The sequence below is a fragment of the Lepidochelys kempii genome, chromosome 7, assembly GCF_965140285.1.
Source record: "Lepidochelys kempii isolate rLepKem1 chromosome 7, rLepKem1.hap1, whole genome shotgun sequence".
Lineage (NCBI taxonomy): Eukaryota > Metazoa > Chordata > Testudines > Cheloniidae > Lepidochelys > Lepidochelys kempii.
Genome location: NC_136386.1, coordinates 1,158,121 through 1,179,603, shown reverse-complemented (window position 1 = coordinate 1,179,603; position 21,483 = coordinate 1,158,121). Strand labels below are relative to the sequence as shown.

Here is a 21,483-nt window from a genome sequence, read left to right as displayed (position 1 = left end):
AAGCTGCCTGGTGATCAGATCTGAGGGAGGGAGGGCCTGTCCTACAGCATCCACGGTACACACACACTCGGCCTGCTCTGCTTTGCATGCCAGCTCACCTGTGGCCTGGGCCTGTTTGGAAAGCTTTGGTTTCTCTTCAGCAGACCCAGTTTCCGCAGGGCTTCTTCCTCAGGGGCTCCATGGCCTCCACTCCACCGAGCAGCTGTCTTGGTTGCTCCTGAGGTCTCATGGCTACACAACACAGGAACCGAGCACAGAGCTCCTGAACATTGACCCCAACTGCACCCTTGTGTCACATTCCTGGAGGGGATGCACGAGAACCCACTGATCTACGCAGCCCTTCAGCTAGGGGCAGGCGTGTGCCTGGCGCAGCTCCCTGGCGATTCTTCAGAGCAGGGCCTGTCCAGGCTGGGGCCCGGCTAGCTCCCCCGACGTGCTCAGCTGCTGGCTGGGATCGGTGCTGCTTCCCATTCGTCTCTGCCCTCCGCACTAATGGGCCAGGGCAGAGCTCCTAGCCAGGGCCAGCATGTACAGGGAAGCGGAGAGATGGCACATACTGACCAGAGCCAGGGGAGCATGGCACCTGCCGACCATGGCCAGCCCTGGGGCCATGCAGTGAGATATTAGCGCAGACGGCTATTGCCAGGGATGGCTGGCGGCCCCAGGGTCAGGACTGTGATTTACCCAGCCCCCACCGGGGATTGTGGGCCCTGCCTGGCAGAGACTGAGGCAAAGAGAGAGCCTAGTTTGCTGTTCCCATTGGGGGCTCTCTGGAGCAGTGAGCCGGGCAGCACGCGCGGCAGCCAAGGGCACAGGGAGCCATTAGCCCAGACGCTCTACACTGCCACAGGGACCTTCACTCCCACCTGCTCCGCCAGCAGACCCAGGTGCCCCAGGCTCGGCTGAGCGCGGCCCGGGGACACGGTGCAGCGTCCCCCAGTACAGCCAGAGCAGCGTCCAAAGGGCCTGTGGTGACGGTGCTGCCCGTGGGAGGCAGCTGAGGTCACTGAATCAGGGTGAACTGCAGACAGAGCGGGGCAGACAAACCCCAAACGCGGGTGGATATGCCACTCCTCAGAGTTACCAAACCAGCCTCCGTATCACCTCCCTGGGTACTCAGACGTCCACACAACGCAGTGCCCCTAAAGTGCCCGCCCCAGGCCTCCCTCCGGACACACGTCAGATACGATGATGATTACTGAAGATCTTCTCTCATCATATAAGAGAGCAGGTTCCCCCAATCCCAAAGGATCAGGCCCCAGACCCAGGTCCGATGATAACTTAGATCTTACCCCAAATACGCACTGATAGCCAATTCTCGTTAATTAAACTACAGTTTATTCAAAAAGAAAAGGGAGAGAGAGTTGGTAGAAAGATCAGTCTACAGACCGACCTGAGTTCAGTTCTTGAGGTCACGATACCGAGCAGAGATGGTGAATCTGTAGTGGCCAAACGTCCTTTTAGAAACAGCCCAGAGGTTACAGTCCAATGTCCATGTTCAGGGTGACTCCAGTCAGTGACTGGGGATCTCAATCCTTATGGCTCAGGGTTTCCCCTTCTTGAAACCCAAAGCCGATCTGAGATGAAGGAGGATCGTGTCCCAGGGCTTTTATACATTTCCAGCAGCCTCTTGGCCTGAGAAGACAATAGGCTCAACCTTTCTTCTCCCAAACATCCTGGCAATTAGCCCAGGGTAATTTATCATTAAACAGTTCAAATACAGGTTACCCCAACCTTCCCGGAGACAGAGAGACAACAACACTGTTGCCCTCCAGTGTCTTCCTAGATCTTCACACTCCTGTTTTGATCTTTGAATCAAAGCCGTGGCAATAGACAAGACTCGTTTGCTGACATCACAAGCCCTGAGCCAGCATCTCCCCTTCTCTCTCTAGCAGTGCGGGCTGCAGTTCACAGCTCTCCTCCTTTCCATCTCTTCCTAAGCAGTCTCTAAAGTTGGGCCCTGGGTCAGGTCAGTCTGGGAGGTCATTAACTCTTTCTGGCCCTGTGTCACCTGTCAATGAGATATTATATTATACACATAACGTCACACCTTTATTCTAGTCTAATGGCCACGGCGGGGCAGGAGGCCCCCCAGCCAACTGTCCCACGTCAGAGGGGCCATGGCCAGAGGGACTCCCTTGTATAGGAGTCCACACCTCTCTCGCGCCCCAGCTGAGTGAGGAACCAGTGTGGGCCCTGGGGCTGCCTGGCTGCTCCCAGCCTCTCTCACACCACCAGCTGGGTCAGGAACTGGTTCCTTAGAGCGATCCTCCTCTTCCAACTGATCAATCAGCTGTGCCTTGGTGAGCTTTCCAATGCACAGCCCCCTCTCTCTGCACAGCTCTACAATGTCCTTCTTAAGGGGGTGGTTATAGGCCATCTCCCCGCTGTTCCCACGTGGTCACGGACTCACAGGCCTGTGCTCTCTCTGCTCCCCATGGTCCCTAGGAGGAACCGCTTCAGTGTGACAGCCCTTCTAGGGGGTCCACTCTCTCTCAGGGTTAAGCCATAGGCCCCTCCGCCTCCTGGAACCGCACCTCTCTGAGCCTTCAGCACGCCTGTCTCTCGCTACTCCCCCTTCGCTTTACTGCTTCCCAGTCACTTACTGCAGGATGCTCTGTCCACAGGGTGCAGTTTATCCCACCTCTACCACCAGGTGTCACGGAGTCCCCGGGCGATGCTCTGGAACTGCGCCGTATGAAGCCAGGCAGGACTCTGGGGGAGCCTCCTCTCTGTGAGCATATTGTCACCAGGGCAAGAAGCTTCCACAGCTTCGACCTTCCTGGGTCTGACCTCGGAGTATTCAGCATCCCCTTCCTCCCCATGTGCTTCCCGCAGCGAGTCCGCCCAGGCAGGGCTCCTGGGGAAGCCAGAGGGTCCTGCCCCCGAACTCCGCAGTCAGATGTGACTCTCCGCCAGCCGGGGAAACAGAAGGTTTATTCGTCGACAGGAACACAGTGTACAGCAGAGCTTGTTAGCACAGAAATAAGTGACCTTCAGTCAAGTCCATCTTGGGGGAACCCTGGGCCAGACGCCCTGGACTCCCCCCTCCATCTCCCCAAGCAGACTGCCAGCTTCCAGCGACCCGAACTCTGACCCCCCCATTGCTCTTCCTCCTTCTCTTTGTCTTGCTTCCCGGGCACAATGTCACCTGGTCACATCCCTCACCTGGGTCTCAGGTTCCAAAGGGCACTGGTCATAGCATAGGTGCAGGCAGCTGGAGCCGCCTCACCTGCCCCAGAGGTCTCAGCCAAAGTCACACGCCCCTGTTCCCACCCCCGAGGTATTGGTGCAGCACACAGGGAAACTGAGGCACACACAGTATTCATGCAAAACAGTAAAAGTCACCTAGGCTCAACAGTAAGAATTACATACAGCAAACCAGGGAAAATCCCCACTTCATCACAACCTCAGGCTGTCTCCTGGATGCCACTCTGTGGGCTGGCCACCTGCCGCCTCCTCCATGGCACAGAGCCTGGAGCTGAGTGTTGCTCCCGGGGCGAGGAGAGACTTGGACCCGGCACCTGCCCCTGAAGCTGCATGGCTCCCTCTCGCTGCCAGACCTGTGTCGGGGCCTTGCCTGCCCCAGGACAGACCATCTGGTGAGTGTCTCTGGGAGGGCCCTGCAGCCCAAGAGGCTTCAGGCATTGCTGTGAACCAGGCCTTCTCAGCTGCACACGGGTCTGGTCAGGTCCACAGTTGCCCTTTTCCCACGGGATCCTGCAGGAAGGAGGAACAAGAGTCACAGATCTCATTCAATCCGTGACACTCCAAAAGCGGCCCCTGTTTTTGGGTGCGGGCTCCTGAGGCGGCCTGCCCTGCACTCCCCAGGCAGAGAGGGAAAAGTGGGCAATCCCACGGGGGAAAGGGAAGGGAAACGTGGGTCTGCACTACACATGCCGAGCCACACCCAAGAGCCGCCCTGGGAAAGCCAGAAACAAAACCAAGTGCCAAGTGTCAGAGCCAGAGCAGAAGACAAGGAGCCACAGTGGGCCTGGACCCCAGAACGACCCAGGGCTGCCAGAGACCCACGGCACCTAAACACGAATAGTGCCACTTCCTTGGCTCGGATCAGCAGTGATAGGGCTATGGGACGGGGTGGGGGCTCTCTCCTGCCCTTCCCAGGCCTGGACTCAGTGGTCTACCACATCCTTTTAATCTCTGACTGATGGACCATGGAACCCGCTGAGCAGCCAGCCCTGCCTGGGCCAGCTCCAGGCCCCTTCCCTCTGGGCACTGCCTCTTGACCCAGCCAGAACCAGCCCTTCCCCCAGCTGGGGCAGGAGGCGACTGCCCGCGCTTTGGGGTGGCGTTGGAGTGTGCTTGGGGCGAAAGCTTTCTGGGCAAAGGCTGGCGTGTGGCAGCACCCAGCACCGGGGACCCCAGATGCCAGGATCCCGACTAGGGCAGCCAGCGCCAAGGTCAGACCTGGGGCTGAGAGTAGCAGAGACATTCGTGGTCTGAGACATCTGGGCTCACTAGCAAGCAGGACCGCCCGTAGGCAGACACAGCCGCGTAGGGCCCCATGAAGTGTGGGGAACCAGCCCCGTGACCAGCCCTATCCCCTGGCTGGCCCTCTCGCCCGCTGCACCTACTGCAAGGGGCAGGGCCATCCCTAGGGCCCTGGACAACTCCCTCCGTCCCACCTCTTCCCCTCCCCGCCACTCCACCCCCAGCCCACCTCTTCCCCCAGCAACCTCGCACTCCCTGGCAGCCGCGGGAAGCGGAGCGGAGCGGGCTGGAGCCAGGCTGCTCCGCTTCCCGTCGCTGCTGGGGAGTGCGGGGGGGCTGGGGTTGGGGCGGGGCTGGGGGAAGCAGAGCGGGCTGCTCCCACCCCCCAGCTAATCTCCCGGGCCACTCTGGGGCCCCCAAAGTGCCCCCCCACAGCTCCTGCCCCCCAGGCCCTGGGGCGGGGGGAGGCCCGGGGGGCTGTGTAGGGCACCCAAAGGGCTCGGGACGGCCCTGCTAGCTCGGGTCAGAGTCCGAGCCGGGGCTCAGCTCACCCGGATCCCCGCCGGGGACCGGAGGCTGGGCGCGGTGTCACGGCCTGTGCCGCGGGAGGCCCCCCGAGGTGAGCTCTCGGCAGCGCCTGGGCGGCCCCCTGGACCGGGGCGGCGAGTTGCACGGCCCGTGGTGCCCGGGCTCCAGCAAATTCAGGGCCCGGGGGCTCCGCCAACGTTCAGGGCCGGGTCTCTCCTTCGCGGCCCCCCACCAAGCGTCTCCTCCCCCGGGCGTCCCTGCCCGCCCCGGGCCCTGGGCGGCTGCCCCTGCAGAGGGAGGCGGGGAGGGGGCGCAGGGCGGCCCCCCACCCCGGCAGGCGACTCCTGAGCAGCAGCCTGGGGGGCCGGGGGGACCCCTCCCTCAGAGCTTGCTGCTGCCGATGGGAGAGGGCTGGGGGGAGTCCCCCTCGCTGTCCCCCCACCCCAGCCCCGGGGCAGCCTGGGGGGGAAGGGGGCGGTGCCTGGGGGGGAAGGGGGCGGTGCCTGGGGGGAGGGGGCGGGGCGCTGGGCGGGGCGGCTCCGCCCCCAGCGATTTCGGAGGCGAGTGAAAGGAGGCCGCGGAGGGCCCGCAGGGGGCGCTGCACGTGGCAGCACCCAGTGCAGACGAGCGGGGACAGTCTAGGCGGCGGCCGGAAACGGCGCCCGGGCTCTCTATGGTGGCCGGCGCGGAGGCGGAGGCGGAAGCGGAAGCGGGCGCCGCTGGGCGGTTGCCGGGGAACGGCCGGCCCATGAGCGCGGCGCGCGCTGCCCGGCGGGGCCGCCGGAAGCTGGTGCTGCACGTGGACGTGAACAACACGCTGGCGGTGCTGGACTCGGCCGCGGGCCAGGGCCCCGGCGCGGCGCTGGGCGGCTTCCTGGGCGGCGCGGCCTGGGGCGCGCCCGGCCCGCGGGGTGAGGGGCCGGCGCCTTCGGGCTGCTCGGGCGGGGCCCGGCGAGGGGGGCCAGGCCGGGGCTCAGCGGGGGGGGGCGGGTCGGTGCGGGGGGGGGCGGGGCGGGGCGGGGCCAGGCCGGGGCTCAGCGGTGGGGGGCGGGTCGGTGCCGGGGGGGGCGGGGCGGGGCGGGGTCAGGCCGGGGCTCAGTGAGGGGGGGGCGGGTCGGTGCCAGGCTGGGGCTCAGCGGGGGGGGGCGTAGGGGCTCAGTGAGGGGGGGGCGGGTCGGTGCCGGGGGGGGCGGGGCGGGGCGGGGTCAGGCCGGGGCTCAGTGAGGGGGGGGGGGTCGGGTCGGTGCCCGGCCGGGGCTCAGTGGGGGGGGTGGGGCGGGTTGGTGCCGGGGGGGGCGGGTCGGGTCGGTGCCAGGCTGGGGCTCAGCGGGGGGGGGGGGGTAGGGGCTCAGTGAGCGGGGGGTGGGTCGGGTCGGTGCCAGGCCGGGGCTCAGTGAGGGGGGGGCGGGTCGGTGCCAGGCTGGGGCTCAGCGGGGGGGGGCGTAGGGGCTCAGTGAGGGGGGGGTGGGTCGGGGCCAGGCCGGGGCTCAGTGAGGGGGGGGCGGGTCGGTGCCAGGCTGGGGCTCAGCGGGGGGGGGGCGTAGGGGCTCAGTGAGGGGGGGGTGGGTCGGGTCGGTGCCAGGCCGGGGCTCAGTGAGGGGGGGGCGGGTCGGTGCCAGGCTGGGGCTCAGCGGGGGGGGGCGTAGGGGCTCAGTGAGGGGGGGGTGGGTCGGGTCGGGGCCAGGCCGGGGCTCAGTGGGGGGGGTGGGGCGGGTTGGTGCCGGGGGGGGCGGGTCGGGTCGGTGCCAGGCTGGGGCTCAGCGGGGGGGGGTAGGGGCTCAGTGACGGGGGGGTGGGGCGGGTTGGTGCCGGGGGGGGCGGGTCGGGTCGGTGCCAGGCTGGGGCTCAGCGGGGGGGGGGTAGGGGCTCAGTGAGGGGGGGGTGGGTCGGGTCGGTGCCAGGCCGGGGCTCAGTGAGGGGGGGGTGGGTCGGGTCGGGGCCAGGCCGGTGCTCAGTTGGGGGGGGTGGGGCGGGTTGGTGCCGGGGGGGGCGGGTCGGGTCGGTGCCAGGCTGGGGCTCAGCGGGGGGGGGTCGGGGCTCAGTGAGGGGGGGGTGGGTCGGGTCGGTGCCAGGCCGGGGCTCAGTGAGGGGGGGGTGGGTCGGGTCGGGGCCAGGCCGGGGCTCAGTGAGGGGGGGGTGGGTCGGGTCGGGGCAAGGCCGGGGCTCAGCGGGGGGTGGGTCAGTGCCCGGCCGGGGCTCAGCTCAGCGAGGGGGGTGGGGCAGCGTGCCAGGCCGGGGCTCAGTGAGGGGGGGGTGTGGGGCGGGTTGGTGCCGGGGGGGGCGGGTCGGGTCGGGGCTGGGGCTCAGCGGGGGGTGGGTCGGGGTCAGGCTGGGGCTCAGTGAGGGGGGGGTGGGTCGGGTCGGGGCAAGGCCGGGGCTCAGCGGGGGGTGGGTCAGTGCCCGGCCGGGGCTCAGCTCAGCGAGGGGGGTGGGGCAGCGTGCCAGGCCGGGGCTCAGTGAGGGGGGGGTGGGTCGGGTTGGTGCCGGGGGGGGGGGTGGGTCGGTGCCAGGCTGGGGCTCAGTGAGGGGGGGGCGGGTCTGTGGCGGGGCGGGTCGGTACCAGGCCGGGGCTCAGTGAGGGGGGGGTGGGTCGGGTCGGTGCCAGGCTGGGGCTCAGCGGGGGGTGGGTCGGTGCCCGGCCGGGGCTCAGCTCAGCGGGGGGTGGGTCGGTGCCAGGCTGGGGCTCAGTGAGGGGGGGGGCGGGTCTGTGCCGGGGGGGGCGGGGCGGGTCGGTACCAGGCCGGGGCTCAGTGAGGGGGGGGTGGGTCGGGTCGGTGCCAGGCTGGGGCTCAGCGGGGGGTGGGTCGGTGCCCGGCCGGGGCTCAGCTCAGCGAGGGGGGTGGGGCAGCGTGCCAGGCCGGGGCTCAGCACACCAGCTGCCTGACCCTTGTCCAGGCCTTTCTGGGAGCGATGGCGAAGGAGGGTTTTGGAGGAGGAGGAGGAAGCTTTGTAGGTGTGGAGGGGAGCGCTGCCTCAGCGTGAGGGGGTCTTGGAGAAAGCACACAGGTGCTTGTTTGAAAATGTCAGAAGGGGCAACGGAGGCTGGCAGCGTGGACTGATCGGGACCAGAGTCAACCTCTTAATAATGAACTAGAGAGGACAGTCACATTTCCTGCACTCCATAGCCTGAAGGGACCGCTATGGTCCTCTCGTCTGAACGCCTGTATAACACAGGCCCAAATCCCTCCTTTTCAACGAGGTAGGGTGGGGGTAGGCCATGAAGGGACTTGTAAGCGAAGGCACATGGCTTATGTTTGATGGGATAGAGAAAGAGGAGCCAGAGGAGGAGTGCAAAGGGGGGTGAAGAAGTGACATGGTCAAAGCAACATATTAGGAAAATTATCTTTGCATCAACATTATGAATGGATGTGAGCAGGGCAAGATTGCATTTTCCAAGGCTAGAGAGCAGAATGGTGCAGAAATTGAGATGAGAGATTGGAGGAGAGTTTGAGCTGTGTGGATGGATAGGATGCAAAAAAATGCAGCAAGGTATAAACAGAGCCTGGAGGTGAGGAGCTAGGGAGAGGTCCAAGTCAAAGACAAGTGTCTTGTCCACATGACTGAAAAATGAGAGAGCAGGGAGAGTTTGGGGGAGAAGATTAAGAGCTTTATTTGAGCCATGTTGCCATGTTGATCTTGAGCTGTGTGCAAGATATCCCTGAAGAGAGGTCAGAGACAGGTAGAGATTGTCATTTTGACAGGAGAGGGGTGTGCAGTAGATCTTGTGACTCAGCACAGAAATGGGAGTTGAATTTGGTTTTGCACACGAGATTAGCTCGAGATAAGGTACAGAGGAAGAAGAGAAAGGGACCCAGGACAGAACCCTAACAGAAAGCTGGAGGGGAGAGGAGGACCCCCCCGGAGGCACTGATGTAACTATTAAAGAGATAGGAGGAGAACTTGGGGGCGGAGACCTGGGAGCTGAGGGAGCGCAAGGTTTGAAGAAGACCATGGTGAGTGGTGCCAACAGCAGCTAACCAGGAGGATGAGGCTGGAGTCCTGGCTCTGAAGTGTGGCTAGGCCAGGGACGGGCAACCTTTTGGCCTGAGGGCCGCATCGGGTTTTGGAAATTGTATGGAGGGCCGGTTAGGGGAGGCTGTGCCTCCCCAAACAGCCAGGTGTGGCCCAGCCCCCTCCCTCTATCCGACCCCTCCTGCTTCTCGCCCCCTGACGGGCCCCCCGGGACTCCTGCCCCATCCAACCCTCCCTGTTCCCTGACAGCTCCCCTTCGGGACCCCTGCCCTATCCACCCCCCTCCCACTCCCTGTCCCCTGACTGCCGCCTGCTTTCCTTCCTGACTGCCCCCTGGGATCCCTACCCCCATTCAACCCCCCTGTTCCCTGCCCTCTGATCACCCCAACCCATATCCACACTCCTGCTCCCTGACCACCCCCCGAACTCCCCTGCCCTCTATCCAAGCCCCCCGTCCCCTTACCGCGCTGCCTGGAGTACCGGTGGCTGGGCCACACACCATGCAGCACAGGGTCCGGCCGCCGGGCCGCGCAGCACAGAGACCGGGTCTGGTCGCCCGGAGCATTGCGCTGGTGGCACAGTGAGCGGAGGCTGCGGGGAGGGGGAACAGCAGGGGAGGGGCTGGGGACTAGCCTCCTCGGCTAGGAGCTCAGGGGCCAGGCAGGAGGGTCCTGTGGGCCGGATGTGGCCCGCGGGCTGTAGTTTGCCCACCTCTGGGCTAGGGAGAGGACATTAGACACCTTGGCATGAGCAGTTTCCATGGAATACAAGAGGCAGAAGCTGGACTGCAGGGGGTCGAGGATGGGATTGGAGCGATAGCAATTGTAGACAGTATGCTCAATGAGTGTAGAGTGAAGAACATAAGAACAGCCAGACTGGGTCAGACCAAAGGTCCATCCAGCCCAGTGTCCTGTCTGCTGACAGTGGCCAATGCCAGGTGCCCCAGAGGAAGTGAACAAAACAGGGAATCATCAAGTGATTCATCTCCTGTCGCCCATTCCCGGCTTCTGGCAAACAGGAGGAAGGAAGGAAGGAAGGAAGGAGATGGGGCAGTAGTTAGAGAGGCAAGGGGGAGTCCAGGGTTAGGTTTTTAATGATGGGAGAGACGAGCATGCTTGTACTATGAGGGGTGCAAGTGAGAGGTTGAGGAAAAGAGTAAAGGAGGGTTTAAGGATGGGGATGGGTCGCTGGGGCAAGTTATGGGGTTAGAGGAGGAGAGCAGATGAAAAATCATAGGACTGGAAGGGACCTTGAGAGGTATCTAGTCCAGTCCCCTGCACTCATAGTAGGACCAAGGATTATCTTCTAGACCATCCCTGACAGGTGTTTGTCTCACCTACTCTTAAAAATCTCCAGTGATGGAGATTCCACAACCTCCCTGGGCCATTTATTTCAGTGCTTAACCACCCTGACAGGTAGGAAGTTTTTCCTAATGTCCAACCTAAACCTCCCTTGCTGCAATTTAAGCCCATTGCTTCTTGTTTGCATCTGTGATGGGAGAAGGAGACAGTGGTGGGAAGGGAAAGCTAGCTGAGGGGAGAAGGACTGTCCTCTCATCAGTCTGTTTTCTCTGGGAAGAAGTTGACAAGGTCGGTGTAGAGAGAGAAATGGAGGAGGGTTTGAGGTGAGTCAAAGGTGGTGAAAAGGCCGCTGGGTTTGCGTGCATGGGATGCAGTAAAGTTGGAGAAGTGGAGCTGTTTAGCCAGGAAGATGGTAGAAGAGAGATCACACTTATAATAGATTTCAGAGTAACAGCCGTGTTAGTCTGTATTCACAAAAAGAAAAGGAGTACTTGTGGCACCTTAGAGACTAACCAATTTATTTGAGCATGAGCTTTCATGAGGTACAGCTCACTTCATCGGATGCAGTTTCCACGGCATGCATCCGATGAAGTGAGCTGTAGCGCACGAAAGCTCATGCTCAAATAAATTGGTTAGTCTCTAAGGTGCCACAAGTCCTCCTTTTCTTTTTACTTATAATAGAGGAATTTAGCCAGGTGACAGGATTTCTGCCAGAGATGTTTTGCTGCACAAGGCAGGAGTGGAGGAAGCGGATGTTGGAGGAGAGAGAGGGCTGAGGGTCAGCAGGGAGGAGAGATGGGAGAGAGGAGCAGAAGAGGTGGGGGGAGAATGAAACATGGAGAGAACCAAGAGCCATCTCAATGGAAGAAAGGAAAGGGGGGACAGGGCAGAAGACAGCAGCGAAGTAGCTAGTGCTGGTGCCCAGGAAGTCGCAGAAGGGCCAAGTGATGCGGTGTGAGGAGGGGGCTGCTGAACAAGATCGGGTGGTGGTTGGAGAGGGAACTTGGCAAAGGCAAGAGCAGTGCTTGGCGAAGACTCAGTCAAGGGGACAGGCGCTTGGTGAGTTATAATTTGAGTCACACATTGATTGACCTCTGTGCCTCCTTGCTGGGCACTGTTGGTCTCGCACCCCAGCAGCAGAGAGAATGGATCCGTGTATGGGAGTGACTGTATTTGAGTAGAGCTGGTTCCTACAGGGTAGGGCTGGGCCTTTACTGGTGGAGGAGCTGAGAACGGAATAGTTATGGGAAATGGATTTCCCTTCCTCTCCCCGTCTCCCTTCAGAGGGGAGGGGCTGCTGTCAGCAAAGTCTCTGACCTCCCGTTTCTCCCTCAGCCACGTAGCTCGCCTGTGTTGCAGGGCATGGCTTTCTCTAGCACTGTGCATGAGAGCAGTGGGTGTGAAATGCCCCCTCTTAGGGGGGTTGTCCCAACTCTTCTGTTGCTGTCTGTTTCAGGTGAGTGGCAGTGGCTGAGCGACTCCCCCTCTTTGCTGCCTCCCTGCCCCGGCGCTGTCAATTTCTGTTCTCAGTATGGCCGCGATGCGACGTTCCCTGACACGGCGGTGGGGCGGCATTTCAGAAGTCTGCACGCACGCTGCTTGCAGCTCCTGGAGTGGCAGGGCCAGCCGCACGACGTGTTCTCTGTCAGAGGCGAGCATGCCAAGCACTATCACTTGATCCTGCCTGCCTTCTTCCGTCTCCTGGAGACGCTGCACCAGGAGGGGAGGCGCTTTGCTGTCATCTTCAGGACCTTTGGCACAGACCTCCCCCGCATTCTCCATGCAGTGCACTGTGCCTTGGAGGGGCAGCACCCCCAGTTCCCTGCCCTGCGAGACCTCTCGGTGGGTGCACCTTGGAGGGCCTCCCCGGAAGCAGAGGGCTGAGATCTTTATGGATTCTTTTTCCCTGCAGTAGCTTCTTTGAACATACTCTGAGCTGCCTTTCCAGGCAGCCCCGTACTCCATAAACCAGACTCCCACTCGAGCTGCTGCCTTATTAAAATGCTGACCTTCGGGTAGCAGCAATTTGCACAGCTTCTCAGAAGAGCCTTTTAGCTGGAGAGTGTGGGAGCAAGTGAGCACTATACAAATCCCTCCTCAGGCTTGTGAATTTCCATGTGCTTGTGCTCCCCACGGAGTCTCTGTGAGGGAGGCGGTCACCTGGCCGTGTGGGCCAGGTTCGGTAAAGAGATTCCTGTGCCCTCTGGTATGGCCAGGGGAACCTTCTGGTTGGAGCATAGATGGTGATGTCGCCCTCCCAGAGCAGTGAGTGGGACTAAAAATCCCAGGGGTCAAACCAGCTGTTCTGTGGAGCCTGTGCATACTCCTGAGGCATGGAGTTGTGGGGCGCACACACCTGTTGCTGTGGGAAGTTAACCAACTTATAGAAATGGTCCTTCGCATACAGCTGATTTCCAAGCTGGAGGCTGGATTCTGTCAGAGAGTCTGACAGATGCAGCCAGCAGCCCATCTGCTTCCATTGCCCCTGGGGGGTGAACTCTTCAGGCTTTGATTGTTCCAAATGTCTCGCTCCCCTGTGGAGAACTGCCCTTCCCCGTAACATGCTGCTCATGCCGCCTCTGGCACTGGAGGCTGTTTGGGGAGGTAGCGGTTGTCACTGTGTTATCCGTGTTGCAAACTGTCCATCCTGTCTTCTCCCAATGACATTGCAGCTCCCGGTGGAGCTGACTGCGGGCCGAATACGCTGCAGTCGGCGCGAGGTGGTGCTGAGCCGGGGTCCAGAGCACATTTCCACCAGGGACGATGGGAGGAAGCTGTATAGCTGTTTCAGCTCCCTGCAAGGCTTGGGTGGCTTCCAAGACCACTTTGACTGGTGAGACCTAAGCGGGGCCTGGGACGTGACTTGAGCTTCTTTCCCACTCCTTGCATAGTTCCACTCTCCCTGCCAACCCATGTCTCATCCTTGTGAGTCAGCCCCCATGTGTTACCCTCAGGAATTCCCCTTGCTCCCTGGGGCTCAGGCCCACGGGTCGGCTGGTCTGCTGTCCTGGCTGCCTGTGGCACAATCTTTATTTAGCCAAGTCGAACAGAGCTAGCTTCTTTCCTTGTAAGCCCATTTCCTCCTGTCCCTCTTGCTTGTCTCTGAACTCCCTCCAATTGGTGACTCACCCTGGCTAGGAGTGAGGGCAGAATCCCTGATGGCTTGCCCCAGAGCTTGAGAGAGAGAACAACTATTTCCTCCTTGCCCCATTTCCTGTCACTGCAGGGGAAGATGTTATCCAAACCCACTCAAAGTCTCCCGGGTTTGGATTGTCTTGAGCCCCTGAAGACAGTCTGACTGGGTCCAGGCTCTGTGTTGCAGGGAGTCAGCTCCCTTAAGGGCACCTGTTTTCCCATTTGCTGTATTTCAGGTGGGCCAGAAATCAGTTCTCCTCCCAGGGTGGGAAGCCCCTTTGGATTGACCCATACGACTCGAGTGTGCACCACATCTGCATCGATGACAACATTCGACTGGACGATTCAAACACCATCATTTGTCCCCAGGTACTCAGCCCTGCCTTGCACTGGGCTTTCAGGCCCCTGGCGGGGATTGCCAGGCCCCCTTGCTGGAGAGGGTGGTTTGCTGGACTCCTCTGCCCTAGACAGTCCCCAAGGAGTGCAGCAGGGTGGAACTGGGGGCCAGGAGGCTGGACTCGGAGGGAACAATCCGTGCATCTGCTGAAGATTAGAATGAACTCATTTGTTGGCACGAAACAGGAAGTGTTTTTTCCTGCACTTGCTGCATGACAATCTCTGTCCTCCGCTGGCATGAGTCACTCTTACTCCCTGCTGGGACCCAGTTGCCAGCCAGCCTCCCTCTGAGCGAGGCTGAAGCTCGTTCACGCTGCTGGATTTAAAGGGCAGTTTTCACACTGGAGCGCAAAGAATATTTATAGAGACAGGAATGTGCCTGGCCTGTCACTCGCTATTGTGGCACTGTTTGGGTTCGAATAGCAGCCTGTCCTTCCCAGCACAGCAGAGGAGCCTGTCTCCTTTGCTGAGGTGCTGTGGGAGGGAGCGTGGCAGACCATCGGGAGGGGCTAGCAGCAGAGGGGTGGCAGGGCAAAAAAGGTTAATTGGACTTTTCACCAGCATGAAAGTCTCTCTTGACTATTTGCTGTCTTGTTCGTGATACGGACTGTTATTGGCCCCAGGAGAGCCCTTAGCCGGAGGAGGTTGTTTTCAGAGAAACAATGTTGAAGGCACTTAGTGGAGCAGGAATCTCCTGCCTGCAGGCAGCTTCTCCCTGATTGTCTGCTGCCAGGAAGCCAGGTTCACCCAACTCATTTGCTGAATGTCCGCTTGAGCCCCATTTGCCTGCAGGGAACCTGTCCCTTCGCCACCCAGAACCGAGGCCCCATTTTTTTAAAGAGCAATGCTGTAGAGATGACTCAGGCAGCTGCCCGTTCTCTGACTCCAGACAGGCTTGTTGGTCTGTGGGTCAGAGAGAGGGCGTTCTAGCCACAGGCTCGGCTGGGCATTCTGTTGTCAGCGCTCTGCTGGCTGCTGATGCGGGAGTCAGACTAGACTCCAGCTTGCTCTCCGCTAACTGTACCAGCCCTGCGATGCCCCCTGAAGTAAGAACTTGTTTCTGTCGGTGAAAGCACCAGCTATACCTCAGACAGCCAGGGAGCCCAGCTGTGCGTGTGGGGAACAGCCTTCCTGTGCGACCAGGGTCCAGTCGCTTACCCTCTCTGTGCCCGGGCCCCAGTGGTCCTGATCCATGTCATGGTGCTGGGATGGTAAATCCACTAGGGGCTGTGAGCTACTCAGGCACTCCGGGGCTGGGGCCATGCAACAGCCTGATCAGCTAAAGGAGGGGCTGTTCTTGGCCGCACTTTCCTGGTGTAACTACTCTGAAGTACAGCTTTCTTCTACCTATGTTTTGTGCTTTGCCCTCCCTTGGGAACGGCTCAGCGTTGTGGTTTGGGTAGCCAGTTCCTGCCGTGGGAGACTGGTGCAGAGCGGTGGGGAGGGAGGCAGGAAAGGGGGGTAGAGAAACCTGATCTTTTGTTGATACCATAACGGAGGAGGGGTGGCAGCTTTCTGCCTCTGCCACCCTCCCAGCTCTGGAGCAGATCCACGCACTTCACCTTACAAGTGGAGAGGAGGATTGAAAGAACCCGACTTAAAAAACGAACCCTCTCCAGGACATCTGCTCTTCATCTCCTGGCAGTGCACTTGTGCAGAGGGTGGCCCTGGCACCTCCTGTCCTGCTGTTCTCCGGCCCCTCACATGTGCCACTGCTCAGGGATGGAGTAAAAGCCTCAGCTTCACCATCCCTTCTTCTCTTTTCCCTCTTGCAGGTGTTTTCAGAGAGAGGAGGCAGCTGCACCAGGCTGGCTCCCACCTCAGAGCTGTATGATGTCTGCCTGGTGCAGACCAATCTCCTGGAGGCCATTGCTGATGAGAGCTATTTCCTCCGCTGCGTGAGAAGATGCGAGGAGAACTATGAGCGCTACCTGGCCAGTGCCGAGAGCCAGCTGTGTGACACAGAGTGAAGTCACTCCGGACCTAGCAGCTCGGGGCGGGATGTGAGGGCCTTGGCCAGTTCCCCCGTGGGCTGCTCCCAGTTTGCTGCTGTCTGCAGTTTGATTCCTAGACAGGGCCACTGACCCCATCCCACCCACATCCCAGTGGAACCAATGCACTTGCTTTTAGCTGGCCTCCCCTTCTTCCAGCCTGGCGTGTGCTTCTGAGCTGGAGGCAGGAAGCTCCAGACACCCTTCAGAAACGCAGGTGTCTGCCTGATGCCCTGCAGGAGGCAGCCGCTTCCAGCCGCGCCCGTCACAGCAGCACTTCCTCCACTCTTGGTGGGGTTTGGGGTTTTTGATCGTGCCTCTCGAGATGCCTGGCTGGGGCAGTGCTCCTGCGGGTGATGGGTGTCGGATCCACCGTGGCTCTGTGTGGAAGGGACCATCTCTCTGTTCTGTCTGTACAGTAGGGTTGGCGCTCTAGCTGTGCTGCAGTACAAATAGTCGTCATAATCCCCTACCGTGTTTTCCTTATTGCGCGACGTGTCTCGCATTGTACAGGCGTATTTCGTTGGAATACCAGTGTGCCTGTAACGTCACCCCTGGACAGCAGGGCTCTCTTCACTCAGACCTGGCTGCGGGGCAGCTCACAGCAGGCCTACAAGTAACGGGGTAATGCTCTCCGTCGCTTCTGAAGGGAGACTCCTGCCCCTTGGGTCCCCATTCTCTCCCCCCCATCCCCGGTGCAGAGGGAGCAGCACCGCTTATGGGAATGTTGCTAATAAGACTTTGATGCGGAGATGAAGACAGTGACAGGGCACTGGATGGGGACTTGGTGACCTTCATTCTAGTCCTGTCTCTGACCTGCTGGGTGATCTTGGGTGCGTCTACTATTCCCCGGCTCTGACTGCTCCCCTGTGCTCCACCACTTGTGTGGAACCTGTGTTCCAATCTGCTTCGGCACAGAACCGTGCAAAGCCCCTCCAGCTGGTCTGGCAAAGACAACACCTCTGAGGAGATGCAGAGGCCAGAGTAAAACCGTGTGTGTGTGCTGTTCCACTTGGAGCTACAGCAGCTCCTGGGGCTGAAGGGGGATGTGGTGAGAGATTCTCTGTTACATCCCTGTTAGAAATGCTAGTCAAGCTCACTCACACTTGTGAAGTGCTCTTTAGAGTCATGGGAAAAGTTACACTTGATCTTAGCCAGATTAAAAATCTGGTTACAAAACCCCATCCAGCTCGGTGCCCATTAGAGGGTGTTGATGAAGGAGATTTTCCAGTGGGTGAGTTCAGGATGCCTTCTGCATGTTCCCACCTCTGGGCTCATGAGCTGCAGTGGCCCTGCAATCCAGAATCCATGGTGTGGTGGTGGAGCACTGTTCTGTGGAGTGTAAACACTGCCCAAGGAGCACTCGGCTTCAGCACGCTGGGGCAGGGCCCCACCTCCTGCAGAGTCCGACTTTGGAGAAGACGGAACTCAAGGTGAGTGTCCCAGGCCCCCATCTGGGCCATTGGAGGGGGCATAGGAGAGCCCTGAGGGCATGCTCTACCTTTCTTTGCGGTAAACCACCTTGAATGCCCTGAGCCAGAATGGCTCTAGTGCCCATTGTGTTAAAATGGAAGCAGGGCATCCATGCCCAGCCCCACAGCTGCATCCAATATAACCCGATGAAAGGGCATGCCAGGTTACACTGGTAAGCAGGGTCTCTGGCAGAAGAGCAGTTGTCTTTGTGGAGTGTTGTATCAGAGATCCAGAGGCCCCACCTTTGTGCGGGGATGAAAGTGAACCGAAGCTTCAAAGGCTCGAACAATAGCCTTACCTTCCTGAGAGCCAAAGTCTAGCCGCGCACCCGGATGCCTTGGCTGCTAGCACAGCCAGGCAATTGGTGAGACCCTGCAGCGCCATCGCAAGGGTAAAGTGTAGGTTCTGTTGGCAGAGACCTCTCCCCACACAAACCCGAGGGGTAGCTAGGCTTGGCAGGACCTGACTGTATTGGTAAATGGCGATAAACCGATTCTTATGGACAGATTTTCCCATCAGTTTGTATCTATCTGTCGATGATGGTCCGGCGGAGTCAGGACACTGCTGCTTGAGAACTTAATTTGATCTAAAGCTGTTTACTTTGTATTTTGATGGGCTGTTGACACTGTTGTAATGGTTATAAAGCTTTACCTTTGTGAATCTCAAAGTCTACTGGCATTAATTCCTGTCTGCCCTCCTCCATAATCTCCTGCAATGGGGACAATCTAAATGGGTAAAAACTCCTTAAAATACCCAGTGACATCTATAGATTATAAAATACAGTTTGTCCAAGCCTAGGTCTAGCCCCAGAGAGACCTACTTTTGGGACTCGATCTAGCTTCCAGCAGCCGTGTTGCTCGCTCGTAGCTCAGTGTGGCAGGTGGGCAGACCCCCAGGCTGAAGGACGAGCATCTCCAGTATCGTCTAGCTGGAGCTTTGACAGCTCGAGAAGACTGGTGTAGTCCAGCTCACCCCGCGGGGAGCTGACAGTGCTCCTGGTTTGTGTCCCATGTAGGGCAGTCGTGTTGCCAACGCTGCCTGATAGCTGGCAACGCTTGTCTCCGGGGAGGCCCCGGGGCCTCCTCACACCTCAGTGCGTCTAGCTGCACCTTACACGGGAATCCAAGAGTTCCAGACTGGGCTCTTCCTAGCTGCTGCTGTCACAGCCCAGATTTGTGCGAGGGTAAAAACACTCGGTGCTTCTCAAGGCCCTGGAACAGACTGATGGCCATCTCCACCAGAGGGAACCTGTCATGGTGCCTGCAACTGCTGGGGGGCTGCCGGGCCAGGTCCAAGTCGAGCTCAGAGTCCGCAGTGATTCCTCGGCATGAGTGTGGCACAGAGCTGATCCCACAGCTGGGGCCAGGCAGTGCACACCTGGAAGAAGCAGCAGTTCAATTCAACAACCAGGACGGGTGAGGAGATGTGAATGAGGACGTGTCATTTACCCCTGGGCAGTGGCTACAAGAGGCCGGGGAGGCTATGCTGCCCTGCTCCCACTCGTCCTCTTCCCCCTGGCCCTGCCTGTACAGCTCCCCTTCCTGCCCTCTTCCCCCAAGAGCCCCTTGCCCCCCCCCTCCGAGGCCCCCTGCCTGCCGAGGAGCTGTGGGGGCGGGGGTCCTGGAGGAGGGGGTGGAGGGGTGAGCCGGAGCGCCTCAGATGAGGAGGTGGAGGGGGTGGGCCAGAGGGCTTGGAGGTGGAGAGGAGAAAGCAGTGGGTGGGGGAGGGGAGGGGAGGGGAGGGGGGCCTGGGGGTGGAGCGTGGGGGAGGTCTTGCTGGAGGAGGCTGAGCAGGAACAGGCCTGGGGGTGGGGCAGGGCCATGGTCCCGGTGCCACAGGCCCCCCCTCCCACTTCCAGGGAGCTTCTGCTGGCACTCATGCCCAGCCTCCCCAGTGCAGGAGTCCCAGGCCACCCCTGAATTGACCCCTGCCCAAAACACTCCAACCAGGGGTCACCCAATGACATTATAGGCAGCAGGTTTAAACAAACACAAGGCAGTGCTTCTTCGCACACCGCCCGCCCAGCCAGTCTGCGGAGGGCGCCACAGTCTCCAGGCCAGGGGGTGCGAAGGCCAAAAGTGTAACTGGGTTCAAAAAACCAACTAGATCAGTTCTGGAGGATGGGTCGGTGACTTATTGACTTGAACTGGGACCATATAGAACATCGTTGCAACCCAGGTCCCGTAGTGGCACTAAATCTTGTATAAAGGGGGTCAACTAAGGTGTCTCAGACAAGGTGATGGTTTGCTGGTTAGGATGATGCTGTCTGTGTGCGTCTATCATTTTGTAGTTAAAGTTATGAATATTGGCTCTGTCCTGTCTGTAGTTCAAACCTGTGCTCTGCTTCTGGGGGACACCCCAGACACGTTGGGGTCAGCTCTGCCTAGCCTGCTGGACGGCCCATTAAGGACCATCAGCGACACAACTGACCCAGTGAGAGAAGGCAGACGCGCCTGGGGACTCGGCCAGGCGTGCAGGGACCTGCCTAGGGACCGAACTCTGAGGTGTTTCCAGGCCATGGATGGGCAGCTTGTCCTTGGGACACAGAAAGCAGAGACCACACGGCAAGAGACTTTCAAAAGCTGCTGCAGCTCTTCCAGCTGGTCTTCAGTCCTGCTTCTGGCCTCTGGAGGGACTTGGCTACCCTGAAGCTTTGACCCAAGGACTGAAAGACCCATCCCAGCCGGGGATGTTCTCCAGAGACTGGATTTGAACCTGCCGTTTATTCCATCGCTGCTACAAGCCTGACCCAAGAACTTGGCCGTCACTGGATGTCATTGATTCCATTGAACCCGTTCTAGCTCTCGTCTCTGTCTTTTCCGTTTATGAACAAACCTTTAGATTTTAGACTCCAAAGGATCGGCAGCAGCGTGATCTGTGGGTAAGATCTGATTTGTGTATTGACCGGGGTCTGGGGCTTGGTCCTTTGGGATCGAGAGAACTGTTTTTCTTTTACTGGGGTATTGGTTTTCACAACCATCTGTCCCCATAACGAGTGGCCCTGGTGGGGTTACTGGGAAACTGGAGTGTCTAAGGGAATTGCTCGTGTGACTTGGGGTTAGCCAGTGGGGTGAGACCAAAGTCTGCTCTGTTTGGCTGGTTTGGTTTGCCTTGGTGGGCACAGAAACCCAGCCCTGGGCTGTAACTGCCCTGCTTTGAGCAGTTTGTCCTGAATTGGCACTCTCCGTTGGGTCCTGCCAGAACCAGCCTCGTTACACGGTCCACCAATGGCTGTTAGCCAGGATGGGCAGGGACACAAGCCCGTGCCCTGGGTGTCCCTAAGCCTCCAACTGCCAGAAGCTGGGCATGGGCGACAGGATGGATCATTCGATAACTGCCCCGTTCTGTTCATTCCCTCTACAGCACCTGGCCATGCCAGAGCCAGGACACTGGCCCAGACGGACCACTGGTCTGACCCAGCACGGCTCTGCTGAGGTGAGTCTCAGTGCCCCAGCCAGGTGTGTGTGTGTGTGTGTGTGGGGGGGGGGGGGTGTCAGGGATTGTTGGTTCCTGGGGGGGATTGCTGGCTCTTGGGGGGCGGGTGTCAGGGATTGCTGGCTCCTGGGGAGAGGACGGGGGGCACCCCAGCCAGGTGTGTGTGTGGGGGGGGTGTCAGGGATTGCTGGCTCCTGGGGGGATGAGGGGGGCACCCAGCCAGGTGTGTGTGGGGGGTGTCAGGGACTGCTGTTTCCTGGGGGGACGAGGGGGGCACCCCAGCCACGTGTGTGTGGGGGGTGTCAGGGATTGCTGTTTCCTGGGGGGACGAGGGGGGCACCCCAGCCAGGTGTGTGTGGGGGGTGTCAGGGATTGCTGTTTCCTGGGGGGACGAGGGGGGCACCCCAGCCAGGTGTGTGTGGGGGGTGTCAGGGACTGCTGTTTCCTGGGGGGACGAGGGGGGCACCCCAGCCAGGTGTGTGTGGGGGGTGTCAGGGATTGCTGTTTCCTGGGGGGACGAGGGGGGCACCCCAGCCAGGTGTGTGTGGGGGGTGTCAGGGACTGCTGGCTCCTGGGGGGACGAGGGGGGCACCCCAGCCAGGTGTGTGTGGGGGGTGTCAGGGATTGCTGGCTACTGGGGGGACGAAGGGGGCACCCAGCCACGTGTGTGCGGGGTGTGTCAGGGATTGCTGTTTCCTGGGGGGACGAGGGGGAGCTGCCCAGCCTGCCCCCCCCCAAGCCTCCAGCTGTTCAGCGGGGGCAGGATGAGAGGGTCAGTGTCTGTCCCAGCCGGGGCCAGC

At 60.3% G+C, this 21,483-nt stretch overlaps 1 protein-coding gene across 1 annotated transcript; it reads left to right on the top strand.

Moving 5' to 3' along the window:
• The first annotated feature begins 5,679 nt into the window (after nt 1-5,679).
• Nucleotides 5,680-17,915, top strand: LOC140914011 (uncharacterized). The gene is made up of 5 exons (XM_073350834.2): nt 5,680-5,891; nt 11,710-12,095; nt 12,926-13,086; nt 13,625-13,757; nt 15,560-17,915. Exons 1-5 carry the CDS (start codon nt 5,729-5,731, stop codon nt 15,752-15,754), a joined length of 1,038 nt encoding a protein of 345 aa, XP_073206935.1. The 5' UTR covers nt 5,680-5,728; the 3' UTR covers nt 15,755-17,915.
• The last annotated feature ends 3,568 nt before the right edge of the window (nt 17,916-21,483 follow it).